At 44.9% G+C, this 19,486-nt stretch overlaps 1 protein-coding gene across 1 annotated transcript in view; it reads left to right on the forward strand.

The window, feature by feature from the left end:
- LOC140198466 (uncharacterized) overlaps nt 1-19,486 on the forward strand; it is a 119,750-nt gene that overhangs the window by 47,450 nt on the left and 52,814 nt on the right. The window contains exons 9-12 of the mRNA XM_072259550.1: nt 608-1,077; nt 3,279-3,301; nt 3,421-3,512; nt 9,480-9,948. Coding sequence (XP_072115651.1) covers nt 608-1,077; nt 3,279-3,301; nt 3,421-3,512; nt 9,480-9,948 — 1,054 coding nt within the window. The remainder of the gene's footprint in view (nt 1-607; nt 1,078-3,278; nt 3,302-3,420; nt 3,513-9,479; nt 9,949-19,486) is intronic.

Genomic DNA, 19,486 nt, shown 5'->3' on the forward strand with positions numbered 1-19,486 from the left:
CAGGATTGCCATCTAGAATGTTTTGACCATCTACATCACTGACCGGTTAGGAATTGGACCACAGGACCCTGTAACTGATTGTGAGGACAGCTGAGGGAATCATCAGAGTCTTTCTTCCTCACTCTCATCCAAGGCATATATCAGAATTGGTGCACCGCCAGAGCCCCCAGCATTGTCAAGGAACCCTCCCATCTGTCCCGCAATATATTAGACCTCCTACCATCAGGCACAGTATAACGATGCACCACAGTATAAGAACAATGACTGCTAGGCTGGGTACAGCAACTTCCCTCGGGTCGTTAGACTTCTCACATCCTGCTGCCACCCAGCACACATTATCTAAAAAGGTGCCAGTAGCACTATAGTTATATATGCATTTTGTGTTAACTTGTTCAACTACAGACTGCATATTTTATCTGTTAATATTGTGTTAATATTATTTTATGTGACGTATGTGATGCATGTACTGTGTTTTGCTCCTTGATCTTTGAGGAACGTAGTTTCGTTCAACTGTGTGCATGTATGCGGTGGAATAATAAACTTGCAGCAACATAATGTTCATTCCCTGAGACTGCAGCACGTCTAGTGGGCAATTGCGGTACTGCAGGGGTTCAGCAGATCCCCAAAAGTAAAAGGATCGTGACTCATGAAGTGCTGGGATTTAACATGGCTTTGAAAGGCCAAGTCGAGAGTTTAACCGAGGAGGCAATTTGTTCCATCTGCCTGGATTTCTTCACCGATCCGGTGTCACTGGATTGTGGACACGACTTCTGCCGCTCCTGTATCAGAAGGTGTTGGAAAAGGGAGGAGAGAAACACCTGGCCAGAATGCAGAGAGGAGTTTATCGACCGGACCCTCAGGGTCAATTGGGCCTTAGCAAGACTGGCTGAGAAAGCTCGAAAAGTAAACCCGAATCCGAGAGAGAAGAAAAATAAACTTCACTGCGAGGAACATCAGGAAGAACTGAAGCTGTTTTGTGAGACAGACAAGAAATTAATCTGTGTGATCTGTAGAGATGCACGGGAACACAAGTACCACAACTTCATGCTGGTTAAAGAAGCAGTTGAAATCTATAAGGTAAAATCAAACAGATTTTGATCACCTGAATACTTCGCTGCCTCTTTATTTTTTAAATTCTCGATATGACAATCAACTGACCTGAATGGTGCTGTATCTTTGTCGTCTAATTCATTCACTCTCTGATACCAGGATCGGGTGAAATCTTCCTTAGAATCTCTCACAGAAAAGAAGTCAGACTTCCAGGAAATGGAGCGACAACACAAAGAGAAGATTTCAAGAGTTCGGGCGAGTCCTTCCTCTGCGGAATTTCTGATCTTGTTGTGTACGTTTGCTCCTTTGAAACACAATAGCAGATGCTTGCAGCTCCACTGACCTGGCTCCGATCCTGACTTCTGCTGCTGTCTGCATGATGTTTACATATCCTCCTGTGAACTCTGCAGTTCAGCCATATCCTCCGCGCTGGCTGTAAATATTAATGATGCCAAATTAATCCAGTGAAAGTGGATGGTATGTGAATTAAACTGGAGTTAACAGATATTGAGGGAGAATAGATTTAAGGGAAATGTGAGAGAATAGAATCAATAAGATTTCTCTGATAACCAGTATATACTCTGATGGGCCGAATGGTCATCTTCAATGTCATAAGGGAATACAATGCAGTAACAGTATTTATTAATACTCAACTTTCATTTGACAGGAACAGTCACACAGTCTTCAGTCCCACATCACTTCCCAGTTTGCTGAACTGCACCGGATTCTCACTGAGAGAGAGCTGCATCTACTCAGAGATCTCGGGGAAGAAAAGGAGAGAATTCTAATCCCAATGGAGAAAAACCTTCAATGGATTCAAGAGAATTTAAATTCTATTCAGAAGAAACTCTCAAAGTTACAGGAATAGATGGCTCAAAAAGATAGTGTCATATTTCTCAAGGTGAGGGGTTACATGTAAATTTCATTCTAAGAAAGTTCACAGGCATGAGGTGGCGAGTGATATATTTAAAGTTAATGTAGCATTTCCCGATAGTTAGAAACTAATTTAACTTGAAAGATGCTTTGACTGTTGCTGTCTCCAAAATGGCCTCCCACAATATATGCACGTCACAAGAAAGTCTGCACGGTAGCACAGCATAGTGATTATCGTAATGCATTAGAAATAGAGTACCAGCAATCAGTGATCGGGGTTCAGTTCCCGCCACTGTTCGTAAGGAGTTCGGACTTTCTACACTTGAGAGCGTGGGATTCCTCTGGGTGCTCCAGTATCCTCCCACATTTTCCAAAGACCTTCAGGTTAAGGTTAGCAAGTTGTGGTCATGCTGTGTTGGCTCTGAAAGGGTGGCAAGACTTGCGAGCTACCCTCAGCACATATGTGGACCCTGTTAGTCATTGATGGAAAACGGCACATTTTTCTGTAAATTTGATGTTTTGATATACATGTGACAACGAAAGCAAATGTGTTTCATCTCTTACTTCAGTCTCTGGGGAATGAGTTACTAAGATCTGAGCACTGAGCAGCAACTGTGTCTGTGATTCACCTTGCAGTATGCTCCCTGAAACTCACATTAAAATCCAGTTACAGTCTCAAGTTCTAAGTTTGTCAGGAATGACCAGTGTGAGGGTCTCTTTGTTGGTCTGTGGGAACAAAGGCTGAACTGCATAAGGTAAACATATAGCCTGCTTTCTTCTTCAGATATGTTCCACAAGGGATTCTATCCCATTCTGCATCACATCAGGCAATTCAGCCCATGATCTCCTGTCATTTCCTACTCTGCACAAGCCTGTTCCTATCTGTTCACCACACCCATCAACAGTGTCCCAAACTCTATCTGTTCATTTACCTTCCACGTTACATTGAATCTCTTCTGTCTGCTTTAGCCACACAGTGGCAGCTTTCTTCACTAGATTTCTTATGGGATTTATCAAAGACTACCTTGCAATTTTTATCCTCTCAACCAGCGATACTTTCTCCAACCTCAACACCATCACTTACATTGATAAATGTAAACCTCTGCAATCTGATCGTCAGTGACATTTTATCAAAGTGTCAATCCTCTTCTAATCTTTCCTGAAGATTTCTTCCACTGAATTAAAATGCATTTTTCAGAAACTTCCATGTGTTCATTCTCTCTGTGTGTCTCTAGGAGTGTGAGCTAGACAGTTGGAAATGGGACTTTTAGCAGCTGTGATAACTTGGCTAAAATTCCTGTTGTCGGGATATGGAAGATTTCAATGAAGTCAAATCTCTGTTTTATTTCTTTCAGGAGGAAGATTGTCGGAAGAAGAGGTACGTCTGCTCTTAACAGAAATTACGCATGTTTTTGTGAAAAGATTCATGGATTGTTGATGATTTGTTTATAACCAACTGTTTAATAATTGCAGGAGTATTGAAGAGAAATAATTATTGTCAGTGGCAGATGGTACACTACTGGTTGAAAAATTTGATCAGCCTCTATTGCATACAGTGTGGAGAGATATGTTTCATGTCACTAAGTTGAGTAAGTCTAATTTTTTATCCTTGTCTTTGAGAGAAATTTATGTACTAATGGGATGTAAAGATTGAATTTAGCGACCAACTGGTGGGTGATTTGAGTTTAATTTCAGCAAAAACCCCACTGGCTGGGCAGCATCACTTTCATATCATCAGCTGCCGAGGTCAGATCCCTGAAAAGAACCAACAGAGTGGTACATGGGCTGTTACATTAACTACTTCATCCTGAATCCATCTAGACTACAAAATATTGCATGAGCTGAGGCTCAATTCTATCATGGCTGCTGAGGGATTAACATTCATTAAATTAAATGACAGAAAAAAACTTTTGTCATAGACCTTGCTGAAGTTTAGGATGGCAATATCTACAACTCTTCTGATCAATTGCTACTGTCACCTCTTCAATCAACCTAATGAAATACGTCATGCGATTTTCTACCCACAAAGGCATGTTAACTATCTCTAATCATTCTTTACCTTTTCAATTGTTGGCAAAACTGTTTCTCAGAATCCATTCCAGTCACTGATGTTAGGCTCAGCAGCCTGGCATTCCCTGGCTTGTCCTTCTAGTCCTTCTTACCGAAAAGCACAACCTGAATCTTCAGTCTTTGGCGTCTCACCTGTGGCTAAATGCCAAGTACTGTAAATACATCTGCCAGAGCCCCTGCAAGTCCTTCCCAAATCCTAATGCTCTCAGATACACTCCACCAGGCTTCAGGGATTTATCCATATTAATATGCTTTATAAGACCATAAGACCGAAAGGTATAGGAGCAGAAGTAGGCCATTCGGCCTATCCAGTCTTCTCCGCCATTCAATCATGAGCTGATCCAATTCTTCCAGTCATTCCCACTTCCCTGCCTCCACCCTGTACCCTTTGATGCCCTGGCTAATCAATAACCTATCTATCTCTGCGTTAAATGCACCCAATGACTTGGCCTCCACAGCTGCTCGTGGCAAACAATTCTACAGATTTACCACCCTCTGACAAAAGTAATTTCTCTGCATCTCTGTTCTAAATAGACGTCCTTCAATCCTGAAGTTGTGCCCTCTTGTCCTAGACTCCCATACTATGGGAAATAACTTTGCCATATCTAACCTGTTCAGGCCTTTTGACATTTGGAATGTTTCTGTGAGATACCCCTCACTCTACTGAACTCCAGAAAATAAAGCCCAAGAGCTGACAGACGTTCCTCATACAGTAACCCTTTCGTTCCTGGAATCATTCTCTTGAATCTTCTCTGAACCCTCTCTAATGTCAGTATATCCTTCCTAAAATAAGGAGCCCAAAACAGCACACAATACTGCAAGTGTGGTCTCACAAGTGCCTTATAGAGTCTCAACATCACATCCCTGCTCTTATATTCTATACCTCTAGAAATGAATGCCAACATTGCATTTGCCTTCTTCACCACCGACTCAACCTGGAGGTTAACCTTCAGGGTATCTTGCACAAGGACTCCCAAGTCCCTTCGCATCGCTGCATTTTGAATTCTCTCCCCATCTAAATAATAGTCTGCCCATTTACTTCCACCAAAGTGCATGACCATACATTTTCCAACATTGTATTTCATTTCCCACTTCTTTCCCCATTCCCCTAAACTATCTAAGTCTCTCTGCAGGCTCTCTGTCCTCAACACTACCCGCTCCTCCATCTATCTTTGTATCATCGGCAGATTTAGCCACAAATCCATTACCCCATAGTCCACATCATTAACATACTGTACATCGTAAAAAGCAGCGGTCCCAACACCAACCCCTGTGGAACTCCACTGGTAACCGGCAGCCAGTCAGAATAGGATCCCTTTATTTCCATTCTCTGTCTTCTGCTGATCAGCCAATGCTTCACCCACGCTAGTAACTTCCCTGTAATTGCATGGGCTCTTATCTTGCTAAGCAGCCTCATGTGTGGCACTTTCTCAAAGGCCTTCTGAAAATCCAAGTACACCACATCTACTGCATCTCCTTTGTCTACCCTGCTTATAATTTCCTCGAAGAATTGTAGTAGGTTTGTCAGGCAGGATTTTCCTTTCGGGAAACCATGCTGGCTTTGGCCTATCTTGTCATTTGCCTCCAGGTACTCCGTAATCTCCGTAATCCCTAACAATCAATTCCAACAACTTCCCAACCACCGATGTCAGGCTAAGAGGTCTATAGATTCCTTTCTGCTGCCTCCCACCCTTCTTAAATAGTGGAGTAACATTAGCAATTTTCCAGTCATCTGGAACAATGCCAGAATCTATTGATTCTTGAAAGATCATCATTAATGCCTCCACAGTCTCTCCAGCTACTTCCTTCAGAACCCGAGGGTACATTCCATCAGGTCTAGGAGATTTAGCCATCCTCAGACCGTTAAACTTCCTGACCACCTTCTCAGTCATAATTTTCACCGCACATACTTCACTTCCCTGACATTCTTGAGTCTGGTATACTGCAGATGTCTTCCACTGTGAAGACTGATGCAAAATACACATTCAGTTCCTCTGTCATTTCTGCATCTCTCATTACGATACCTCCAGTGTCATTTTCTATTGGTCCTATATCTACCCTCAACTCTCTTTTACCCTTTATATACTTAAAAAAGCTTTCAGTATCTTCTTTGAAATTAGTTGCCAGCTCCCTTTCATAATCCCTTCCCCCTTCATAATTCCTGATGACCTTCTTAGTTTCCTTCTGCAAGTTTTTGAAAGCTTCTCAATCCTCTATCTTCCCACTAGCTTTGGCTTCATTGGATGACCTTTTTTTATTCTTTTACTTAGGCTCTGACTTCACTTGTCAGCCACAGTAGTGTCCTTCTTCCATTTGAATATTTCTTCTTATTTGGAATATATCTGTCTTGCACTTCCCTCATTTGTCCTCAGAAACTCTGCTGTCCTTCCTGCTAGTGTCCCTTTCCAGTCAACTTTGGCCAGTTCCCCTCTCATGCCATTGTAATTCCTTTTATTCCACTGAAATACTGACATATTGGATTTTAGTTTCTCCTTCTCAAATTTCTAAGTGAACTCAATCATATTATGATCTCTGCTCCCTAACCGTAAGCTCTCTCATCACCTCTGGATCATTGCACAACACCCAATCCAGCACAGCTGATCCCCTAGCAGGCTCAACAACAAGCTGTTCTAAAAAGCCATCCCTTACAACTTCTACAAATTCTCTCTCTTGAGGTCCAGTACTGGCCTGGTTTTCCCAATCCACTTTCATGTTAAAATCCATAATGATTATCATGACATTGCCCTTCTGACATGCCTTTTCTAGCTCCTGCTGTAATTTCTAATCTACATCCCGGCTGCTGTTTGGAGGTCTGTATACAACTGCCATTTGGGTCCTTTTACCCTTGTCATTTCGTAACTCAACCCATAGAGATTCTACACCTTCCAAACCTATATCATCCCTTCCTAATGATTAAATATTATTTCTTATACACAGGTCCACACCACGTCCTCTCCTTACTAACCTATCTTCCTGATACACCGTATATCCTTGGACGTTCAGTTCCCAATGGCAGCCACCCTTTAGCCAAGTTTCAGAAATGGCTAGAATGTCATACTTGCCAAATTGTTGCTGAATTTCAAGATTGTCTGTTTTATTTCTTATGCTGCATGCATTCAAACACTTTCAGTCCAGTATTTGTTGCTTTCTGTTTTAACTGCACCATGCCTCCATTGCCCTGTAAATTATCCCACTGGCTATGATCATGCCTCATCTCCTGCCTGTCCTTTCTGTCATCTCGCCAACTCCTCCTTTTCGTGTTGTGGTATGTTCCAGGACATCAACCAGAACCTCATCTGGACCCTTTTCAATGCCAGCACATCCTTGCTTTGACAAGAGGCTCAATACAGTTCACAATAGTCCAAATGTGGTCTGACCAATGCCTTCCAAAGCCTCGGCATTACACCATTGGTTTTATATTCCAGTTCTCCTGAAAGGAATACTAACATTGCACTTGCTTTCCTCACTCAGCCTGCAAGTTACCCTTTAGGGCATCCCAATTCTCTTTACACCTCCTGTTTCTGAATTTTCTCCCCTTTTCAAGAATATTCTACATCTTTATATCTTCTCCTAAAATGCATTACCATACACTTCCCAAAACTGAATTCCATCTGCCACCTCTTTGCCCATTCTCCTAATCTGCTGAGTTCCTTCGGCTAATTCCTTGCTTCCTCAACACTAACTGCCTTCCACTTATTTTTGTATTATCCGCAATCTTGGCCGCAAAGACTTCAATTCTGTCATCCAGATCACTGACATAGAATGTGAAAGGAAATGGTTACAACACTGACCCTTGGAAAACTACTAGTCACTGGCAGCCAACTCGAAAAGGCCCCCTTCATTCCCACTCTTTGCTAGTCAGCCATTCTCCTGCCATTGCTAGTGTCTTTCCTGTGATGTCGTGGGTTCTTATCTTGTTTAGCAGCAGCACCTCGTGAGATGTATTCTGAAAATCCCAGTGAACAACCTTTCCCGAATCTCCCTTGTCTATCCTGTCTGTTATTTCATCAATAAGTTCCAACAGATTTCTCAGACAAGTTTTACCGTTATGTATGCAAAACTGAGGCTCTATAAGGCATTGGTCAGACTGCACTTGTTGGAGCAGCATTTCTCTATAATACAATAATGTTGTGAGAAACATTTGATGCAAACCGTTCCTTTTATTGTTCCATTCTGTCCAGTCCATTCCTCATATGGATAATATTCTGCAAGTATGGGCATAATGGTGACCAGCTGCAGCTGTACAGTGCACTGGTGAGAACGCACCTACAGTACTGGAGGAACAACACCTTATATTCCGTCTGGGTAGCCTCCAACCTGATGGCATGAACATCGACTTCTCTAACTTCCGCTAAGGCCCCACCTCCCCCTCGCACCCCATCTGTTACTTATTTTTATGCACACATTCTTTCTCTCACTCTCTTTTTTCTCCCTCTGTCCCTCTGAATATACCTCTTGCCCATCCTCTGGGTTCCCCCCCCCCCTTGTCTTTCTTCCTGGACCTCCTGTCCCATGATCCTCTCATATCCCCTTTTGCCTATCACCTGTCCAGCTCTTGGCTCTATCCCTCCCCCTCCTGTCTTCTCCTATCATTTTGGATCTCCCCCTCCCCCTCCAACTTTCAAATCCCTTACTCACTCTTCCTTCAGTTAGTCCTGACGAAGGGTCTCAGCCTGAAACGTCGACTGCGCCTCTTCCTAGAGATGCTGCCTGACCTGCTGCGTTCACCAGCAACTTTGATGTGTGTTGCCTACAGTACTCTGTTTGATTTGACCTCCTGAACTGAAAAAAAAAACATAATGCCACTGGAAGGAGATTTACCAGCTCGTTCCTGAAATGAGAGGGATGTCCTATCAAGGGATGCTGCATGGTTAAGGTCTAGATGAGCTTGGAAGAATGAGGGGTGGACCTTATTTAAACATAACAGATCCTAAGGGACTTGACTTAGCCAGGTAGATGTTCAGATGTTTTCTCAAGTATGACAGTCATGAGCAAGAGCACTTACAAGTTAGGGGTCATTTATTTATAACTGAGGTGCGCACAAATTTCTTTTCATGGCAGGTGGTCGATCTGTTGAACTGTCAGCCCAGGAGGGTGGTAGAGACCTGTTTATTGGAAATCTTTATGTTGGAGATAGAGAAATGCTCGAACGTTCATGGAAGTGAGTGCTTTGGCAGATTGGCACAGAAGAGGATTTGATGACAACAGAGATTAATTATGGCTGTATTGAATGATAGGGTTGGTTTGAGGAACCTGGTGACCAACTCCTGCTTCCTTATTGCCTCCTTATATTCTGTGCAATTTTCAAAATACTATACTTGGTACATGGCAGAGAGGGAATGCTGCAGGAGAATCCGGGGAACTTCAGACTGTTCAGTAGTGGGTACGTTAATGGAAGGCGTTCTGAGTTGCTTGGGGCTGTGCTTTTCAAGCCCTCCGCCCACCTCCACCCCAGGGACTCTCTAATTCTCTGCTTCTCCCCCCAGTCTCTGTCACCCTGGATGTGGAAACGGCGAATCCGTGGCTCGAGGTGTCTGAGGATCGGAAGAGTGTGAGGTGGACTCGGACCCGGAGGGATCTCCCCGACAACGGGAAGAGGTTCACAGTCTGGTTCTGTGTGCTGGGATCGGAGGGATTCACATCGGGGAGACATTACTGGGAGGTGGAGGTGACGGGGAATCAGCGCTGGATTCTGAGAGTCGCCGCAGAGTCTGTGGAGAGGAAGGGTGGTATCGCACTGAGCCCAGAGACTGGATTCTGGACAGTCCAGCGGCTTTGTAACGAGTTTCATGTTCTGACCTCTCCTCCATATCGTCTCGCTGCCGGTCCCATTCACAGAGAAACTTTGTCCTTCTTTCTGGACTTGGGATGGAAGCCAGTGGCTGAGAATTTGCAGTTCCTCTCCTGGGCCATAAAGGGTTGGGGTCCCGGGGCCAGCGTCAGGAGTACGTCCAGGTAATTATAAATATGGGGACGGTGCGATGATCAAAAATAGATATTCAACCTGTCAACCCATTAGTTTTAATTTCATTTGTCAATGGAACAGCGATACTTTTGCAAATATATAAACATTGAAATAATCGCTCTTCCCACGTCTCCAGCAGCAGTGTGGGACTGTGGGTTCTGAGCTCCCCAGGTTACCCTAAAATCCACTGAATTGGTGTGGTAGTAACATGCAAAGCACTGGAGGAATACAGCAGGTCAGGCAACATTCATCAAGGAATAAGCACAGCTGACGTTTCCTATCGAAACTTCATAGTAAACTGACCCTTCGTAGATAATAAAAACCAGTGCGAGGACCACAGGCTTCTCCGTTCTCCCTATTTGTTGCATTTACCCTGAGCACTGTAGACGAAGGGCCCGAAACACTATTGCAGATTCCCACCACCCATCCCACAATCTCTGTGACCCACTACAGTCAGGAAGGAGGTACAGAAGCATCACGACTGGGACCGCCAGACTGGCTAACAGCTTCTTCCATCAGGCTCTGAGACCAATGGGTACACTGCCACCACCGAGGTCTCGGCACTAGGACTGCGAGCAGTTTACTGTTTACCAGTGATGTGCATTACATACATTTAAAATTATATTTTAATTAAATTATTTATGGTAATATTTTGCTTTATGTGCTATGTGTGATATTTCTTTTGCAAGTGTATTATGGTCCGGCAGAAAGTTGTTTCATTTGAAAACACAGAAAAAACATAGAAAACCTGCAGCACAATACAGTCCCTTTGGCCCACAATGCTGTGCTGAACATGTACAGTGGCATGCAAAAGATTGGGCACCCCGGTCAAAATTTCTGTTACTGTGAATAGCTAAGCCAGTAAAAGATGAACTGATTTCCAAAAGGCATAACGTTAAAGATGATACATTTCTTTAATCTTTTAAAGCAAGAAAACTTTTTATTTCCATCTTTCACAGTTTCAAAATAACAAAAGAGGAAAAGGGCCCGAAGCAAAAGTTTGGGCAACCCGCATGGCAGTACTTAGTAACACCCCCTTTGGCAAGTATCACAGCTTGTAAATGCTTTTTGTAGTCAGCTAAGAGTTTTTCAATTCTTGTTTGGGAGCTTTTCACCCATTCTTCCTTGCAAAAGGCTTCTAGTTCTGTGAGGTTCTTGGGCCGTCTTGCATGCACTGCTCTTTTGAGGTCTATCCACAGATTCTCGATGACGTTTAAGTCAGCGGACTGTGAGGGCCATGGCAAAACCTTCAGCTTGTGCCTCCTGAAGTAGTCCATTGTGGATTTTGAGGTGTGTTTAGGTTCATTATCCTGTTGTAGAGGCCGTCCTCTTTTCATCTTTGGCTTTTTTACAGATGGTGTAATGTTTGCTTCCAGAATTTGCTGGTGTTTAATTGAATTCATTCTTCCCTCTGCCAGTAAATGTTCCCTGTGCCACTGGCTGCAACACAAGCTCAAAGATCGATCCACCCCCATGCTTAACAGTTGGAGAGGGGTTCTTTTCATGAAATTCTGCACCCTTTTTCCTCCAAACATACCTTTGCTCATTGATGCCAAAAAGTTCTATTTTAACTTCATCAGTCCACAGGACTTGTTTCCAAAATGCATCAGGCTTGTTTAGATCAGGGGTCCCCAACCTTTTTTGTACCGTGGACCAGATTAATATTGACAATATTCTTGCGAACCGGCCGAACCGGGGTGGGGAGGTGTGTTCAAGTAGGGTTAAACTCACCTCAGCATGTCTTTTACAGTTAGGGTTGCCAACTTTCTCACTCCCAAACAAGGGACAAAAGTAGCAGTCAAATCCCGGGACACTTTACCCCAGGAAAGACTACTGTGACCATGGAACCTTGCGCGGGCACCTGTGTGCACATGCGCGACGTGCGCGCATCCATGCCGATTTTTTTCCCCATAAATCGGTTTTGCCTTCATCTTCCTGACTATACTGTACCTATTTTATTTCTACTTTACTTAGGCTGTGTATTTATCATATCATTCCTGCTTTTACTATATGTTAGTGTTATTTATTTTCGGTTTTATGTGTCATTTGGTATGATTTGTTAGGTTATCTTTTGGGTCTGGAAACACTCAAAAATTTTTCCCATATAAATTAATGGAAATTGCTTCTTCACTTCACGCCATTTTGGCTTGAAAGGTTTCATAGGAATGCTCTGCCTTAGTGGGGGAAATATGGGACAAACCAATTTAGTCCAATATACGGGATGTCCTGGCAAATACAGGACAGTTGGCAACCCTATGATCAAGTTCAACAGGGCATGACAGGAAATGAGGAAATGTGCAGCTGACTCACATTGTTTCCTCATGGCCCGGTAGCACATGGTTTGCGGCCCTGTACTGGTCCGCAGCCTGGTGCCTGGGGACCACTGCCTTGCATGGTTTAGATGTTCCTTTGAACCTTTTGAAAAGAACATTTTGGCTGCAATGGCCCTCACGGTCCCCTGATCTAAACTTCATCAAGAATAGACCTCAAAAGAGCAGTGCATGCAAGACTGCCCAAGAATCTCACAGAACTAGAAGCCTTTTGCAAAGAAGAATTTTCTGTACCTACCATAACTTCCCTGCCTCATTGGAACTTACCTATGCAGAACTCCACACATTTGCCACATTTCTTTCGTACTTTTCCCTGAGAACATCTGTTCCCAATTTAAGCTTCCAATTTCCTGCCTGATAGCCTCATAATTCTGCTTACTCAAATTAAACACTTTTTTTTAACTTGTCTCCAATGCTATTGTAAAGGAGATAGAATTGTGATCACTGTCTCCAAAATGCTCTCCCACTGAGAGATCTGACACCTGACCAGGTTTATTTCCCAATACCAAATCAAGTACAGTCTCTCCTCTTGTTGGCTTATCTACATATTGTGTCAGGAAACCTTCCTGAACACACCTAACAAACTCCACCCCATCTAAACCCCTTGCTCTAGGGAGATGCCAATCGATATTTGGGAAATTAAAATCTCCCACCAGGACAACTCTGTTATTATTACAACTTTCCAGGATCTGTTCCGTATCTGCTCCTCGATATCCCTGTTACTATTGGGCAGCCTATAAAAAACACCCAGAAGAGTTATTGACCCCTTCCTGTTCCTAATTTCCATCCACAAGAGACTCCGTAGACAATCCCTCCATGACGTCCACCTTTTCTGCAGTCGTGACACTAGGCTACATCCACACTACGCCGGACAATTTTGAAAACGCCGGTTTCGAGTAAAAACGGTAGGCGTCCACACTAAGCGTTTTTCAAAATATCTCTGTCCACATTAGATGGATATTTGGGCGAATCTGCTCTACTGGGCATGCGCAGGACACGGAGAACAAGCGAAGAGGAAATGGTATACTTAGTGCGCGTTTGTCCAGTTACAGAGTAAAAAAAACCTAAAAGGAATTGCTTTTGGCTCTCGCGCAGGAGGACTTAAGACTAAAAAAAACAAATACTGGAGTGTATGGAGGCAACCGACAGGGAGTTCACAGACAGTACGACCCGGCTGACGACGAACATTGAAAAACTGACTAACTCTGTTGCATTAATAAAGCACCTTGTTAAATGTCTGCATCAGTGTTATCTTGTATTTCCATACAATGTTACCTTAGGCTGTTACACATCTATTGTCAGAGAAGTACTTGCATAAATAGGTAAACCACCTTCATACAAGCAAGGACAGAAAACAGGGCAAAGTGAGTATCACACATCAAAGTTGCTGGTGAACGCAGCAGGCCAGGCAGCATCTGTAGGAAGAGGTGCAGTCGACGTTTCAGGCCGAGACCCCTATACTTATTTATTCAGTAAGCTCAGGGCCAAAGTATGTGATGAGTACATTTCTAACCCTTCTGGCTTCAGTCTCGTTGCCGTCTGTTCTGAAATTGTTAGGTTGTGTGGGGGTCTGCGTACAAGAAAACAACGAAATGCCGCGCTGCGGCTATCTGTTCCGGCACGTCATGACAGCGTTTTTAAATAGTCAAAAAAGCTCACTTTACAATTTAACTCTCACGCCGTTCACACCGACTGCGCGTTATAACAGCCATATAACGGCTTGCGCAGTACCAAGCAGACGCTGAAAAAACATTGTTGTTGTGGTGTTGTCATGACAGCGTTTTTAAATCTCTCCGTTTACCCCGTACACACTACGCTGGATATTAAGCGTTTTCAGATTTATTCACTCTGGAGAGTGTTTTCGAAAATCTCCGTTTTCGGGGGCTGAAAACGCCGGCTCAGTGTGGACGGGAGGGTAAAACGAAGAGAAAAAGCTTCGTTTTCAAAATTATCCGCGTAGTCTGGACGTAGCCTGTCTCTGATCAACAGTGCCACGCCCTGTCTCAAAACCTCTCCGAAACATCCAAAACCCGGCACCTGAAATAACCATTCCTGACCCTGAGCCATCCAAGTTTCTGTAATGGCCATCACATCATCGCTCCAAGTACTGATCCACGCTCTAAGCTCATCCGCTTTGTTCACAATACTCCTTGTGTTAAAATAAACACATGTCAAGCTGTTGGTCTGAGCGCGTCGCTTCTCTGTCACCTGCCTATTCTCCCTCTCGCACTGTCTACAAGATTTCTCTATTTGTGAGCCAACTGCTTTTTCCCCAGTCTCTACAGTTCGGTTCCCATCCCCTAACGTTACTAGTTTAAACTCCCCAGTACCCTTAGCAAATCTTCCCCCCGGGATATTGGTCCCCCTGCGATTCAAGTGCAACCCATCCTTTTCGTACAGGTCCCACCTGGCCCCAAGAGAGGTCCCAATGATCCAGAAATCTGAATCTTTGCCCCTTGCTCCAATCCCTCAGCCACGCATTTACCCTCCACCTCATTCTATTCCTATATTCACTGTCACGTGGTACAGGCATTAATCCCGAGATTATTACCTTTGCGGTCCTGCTTCTCAGTTTCCTACCTAACTCCCTGTAGGCTGTTTTCAAGACCTCCTCCTTTTCCTACCTATGTCGTTGGTACCTGTATGCACCACGACCTCTGGCTGTTCTCCCTCCCACTGCAGGATATCGTGGACGCGATCCCGGACCCTGTCACCTGGGAGGCATTCCTTTCCGGCGTCCACAGAATCGCCTGTCTGACCCTCTGACTATAGACTCTCCCATCACTACTGCTATCCTCTTCCTTTCCCTACCCTTCTGAGCCACAGGGCCGGACTCTGTGTCAGATCCTACCCTTCTGAACCACAGAGCCGGGATCTATGTCAGATGCACGGCCACTGTTGCTTCCGCCAGGTAGGCTGTCTCCACCTCCACCCCCCAACAGGACTCAAACAGGAGTACTTATTGTCAAGGGGTACAGTCACAGGGGTGCTCTCTAGTACCTGACTTTTACTCTTCCCCTGTTATCCACTTGTCTGTCTGTGTCCCGTGGCCCCGGCGTGACCCCCCTGCCTATAACGCCTTTCTATCACCTCCTTGTTCTCCCTGACCAGACGAAGGTAATCGAGCTGCATCTCCAGTTCCCTACGCGGTCCCTTAGGAGCTGCAGCTCGACATATCGGGTGCAGGTATGGCCATCCGGGCGGCTGGAAGACTCCAGGACCTCCCACATCTGACACCGAGCACAGAACACCGGCCTCACACACATACTTCCTTTCCGCGATTAACACAGGTAGACCTACCTCGTCTGGTTCGATGTACTGCATGTACAGTCAGATGACAATAACTTGAAGTTGAACTTCATCTGCAATTAAATTGAGAGGGGAGGTGACTGGCATAGTAAGGTGCAGGGAAAGGTGGAGTAAGAGCTGAACGGTGATAGGCGAATTCACGTGGGAGGATTGGCAGACGAGGGAGCGGAGGGATTGTAGAAATGATGTCAGAACTGGGAAGTGATAGGTGGAAATGACAAAGGACTGACGATGATGGAAGAGAAAAGCACAGCATGGAACAGCTGGGGGGGTGGGTGCTGTGGATACCAGTGGGATGAGTGTGTGGGCGATGGGCAGATGGAGAGTTGGGGAGGAGGGGAAAGAGAGCGGGGAATCGGGCCTCAGGATCAGGAGGTTCTGTACTTCTAAATTGCAAGGAACTTGAGTCAGGATCTAACGGCTTCTGCGTGAAACACACCACTCGATTATGGGCCCATTTTATCCCCAGAAAACTGTGAAAGCTGGCGGCAAGTTCACATGGATAACCTCTCACCGAATCCACTGACTCGGTGATTGTGGTGCTAATCTGCATAATGTGCCGCGCACTTCAAATAATGTTTTTCTATTCACCTCAATTCTTCGAGCATCTGAGTTTTGAGTCCGACGTTATGCTGTTGTACAAGCTTTTATGGCAGTTCTTAAGGTTCTTAATTCAAGAGAGTGAGACGGCCGAATCCGAATTACTGGAGGGAAGTCTCGGCCCGAAAATTCGACAATCCCTTTGTCTCGACTGATGCTGCTCCACACTCTGAGTTAGTCCAAGAGCTTAATTTTCGCTCGTGAATTGAGAACTCCTCCAATCCAGCCGAAGGCTGAGGAAATTCTGTACACTGAGTGCCGCTTTCAAACGCGATCTGTGCAGTTTCACGATGCAGGGCCCCCACCTGCCGCTGGACATGGGTACTGCAGGAAGAGCAGAAATAATGTCGGTCCGTGGCCTCCTCTTTTACCACGATGAGGCCACTCTCAGAGCGGAGGATCCACATCTCATATTTCGTTTAGCTAGCCTCCAACCTGATGGCGTGAAAACTGATCTCTCCTTCCAGTGAATTTTTTTGTCTCCCCCTTTCCCTCTTCTTTTCTCCGTACTGGTCTCTTCCCTCTTCTCCTCCCCTAGTGCCCCTCCTTTTCTTTCTCTCTTCGCCTATCAGATTCCTTCCTCTCCAGCTCTTTACCTTTCCCACCCACAGAGCTTCACATATCACCTACCAACTAGTCCTCCCTACCCTCCCCCCACTTTTTTATTCTGACGTCTTCCCTCTTCCTTTCCAGCCCTGCAGTACACTGTTTATTCGTTTCCACAGATGCTGCCTGACCTGCTCAGTTAGGTCAGCATTTTGTACGTATAACTCTGGATTTCCTGCATCTGCAAAATCTCTTCTGTAACAGAAAATACACACGAGGCTGGAACAGGAGAAGGAATTTATTGTTTATGGAATTTTGGTATCGGCAGTAAGGCCGGCATTTACCGCCCACAGGCTGCACTTAAGAAGTTGGAAACGAGAGACTTCAGCTGCGGCAGTCCATGTGCTACCGGGCAGCGAGATCTGGACTCCACAACCATAAAGAAACAGCGGATATGTTTACAGCCGGGAAGAAAGGGAGCCTGGAGCAGAGAGAATTAGCAGATTCTAATGTCAGGTACCTCAACCACCTGGAAGAAGCGACGGTGTCAGGAACACAATTCGGGATTTCGAGGGAAAAGAACAGGAATGTGAGCAAACTGATAGGTCGATGGGGATTTTCAAGCTGACTGGATGTAGAACGGGATAGTAAATTGTACTAATAGTCTTGTTAATTATTCAGTAACTTTTTATTTTAATAAAATACTAGCCTTGGTAAACACTTTAAATCTTTTGTTTGAGAGTTAAATTAGAAGGATGCTCAAATATCCGAACAACGTTTTAAAATTTATGAGATGATCACTGTGAAAAGATTTGAGATTCTGTCTGTGGCTTGTTAGTCCGCCCATTGGACTCTTCGATCGATATCTAAATCGATGCCCATCAGCGCACCTCGATTTAATGCTGCTGCGAACTCCTAATGGATTCCGGTTCTTCAGTTTACAATCAGGTTGAATCCCACGATTTGAACCCTAGCAGCTCAGGCATAACCGAGCGGAGGGATCAAATCCAGGTCGCCGGAGCTAAAAGACAGCAGCTGTGTTAACTGTCTCAGTGTGCTAGCCAGAACCGCGTTTGTGTTTGGGACGGCGCAGTGAATTTATCGATTGCATAGGATGTACAACAGTTGGATCAGTCACCATTGCTTTTTCTTTCCCCAGAAACGTCCCTTCATTCGCAAACGTTCCAAATGACTCCACAGTGCGTACATTTGTAACCACCCGCAGTACCTGGTACCATTCCAGGTCTCGGCTTTTCAAGTACGCGGGACTGGTGCCTCTCTCGCCCCTTCAGACAGTGAGTTCCCATCCCTCACCCACCTCTGGGTAAAAACATTTTCCCCTCTCCAATCTAATTCTTCTGACAATTGCTTCAAATCTCTGCCCCTGGTTTAGAACCCTGCTGAAATGATATACAGGTTCTTCCTATTTACTCTGTCGAGACCGCCCATCATTTTATACACCTCGGTTATGTCACAGTGCCCTGACATTCGGTTCCATTGCCATTAAACATGGAGTCAGAATACTCGAGGCTCCGTAGTCTAGGACTGAACTGTTCCCCCACCCTACCCCCCAGCTTCTCCCGGGAGAAGTCGTCCATCAGGATACTGCCCCCAGCTCAACAGTGGGCTCCGTGGTAACGCAGAGCCGCTGCCAGAAGAACTGACCGGCTGTGCTGACAGAACGACTTCGACGGCTAGTCAGACTGTCGACTCACCTCGTCCTGACGAAGGGTCTCGGCCTGAAACGTCGACTGCACCTCTTCCTAGAGATGCTGCCTGGCCTGCTGCGTTCACCAGCAACTTTGATGTGTGTTGCTACAACAATGTAAATCTCCCTTTCCTTTCCTCTTTTCCCTTGTCTAAACAATCCTGAACTATGGTACCAAACACGGCAGAATTTAACTCAATCCCCTAGGTACTTCTGTGTGGAAACAGTAGATCACACGGTGTCGGGGTTACAAGTTTAATCTTAGTACTCCAGAAAGGAAGGAGAGATATTCTTTGAAACTACAGACCAACTGGTCTGGCATCAAGAGTGGGGAAATAATGGGAAGTGTTATGAAGGAAGTGGTAACAGGGCACTTAGAAAATAATAATGAGATATGGCAGGGTCGGCACGGATCTATTGAAGGAAAGTCACGTTTCACACATCTGTTGGAATGTATCCGGAGGCATGGATGTAATGCAAAGATCAGAACACACGCAGCATTTTGCCTCTGAATGCCGCTGTAAGGAGCCAGTGAATATTACAGAATACATTAGAGCGCAGGGGTTTGCAGGTAGTGTAATGTTGACTGAAGGATCGATAATGCATGGAAATAAAGAATCGCAACAAAGGGGTTGCGGTTGGTTGTCAGGCCGTATCTCGATTTAATTATTGACTTCCCTACACAGTCACTGTTTGACACGCCCAGTTTCTCTAACAGCTTGCGTGTTACCCCAGATTCCAGTGTTTGCATTCTCTTGTGTCTCACGTCCGTGAGAAGGCCAGCACTGCTACGTGCCTGAAAACTTGGGGAGATATGGATTGTCAGCGCACAAACTTCTGCAGATGCCCTGTGACGAGTTCGGCTCAGCACGACTGCATTGTCATCCATCGTTATTATCATTGCAGAGGAACCGTCCTGTGCTCAGCACATAAATGAAATTATGAAGAAAGCACGACAGCTCCTCTACTTCCTTGCAAGTTTGCCAGGATTCGTCATGGCATCTAAACCTTTGACGAACATCGACTGATTTGAGG

This window comes from Mobula birostris, chromosome 5, assembly GCF_030028105.1.
Source record: "Mobula birostris isolate sMobBir1 chromosome 5, sMobBir1.hap1, whole genome shotgun sequence".
NCBI classification, from domain to species: Eukaryota; Metazoa; Chordata; class Chondrichthyes; order Myliobatiformes; family Myliobatidae; genus Mobula; species Mobula birostris.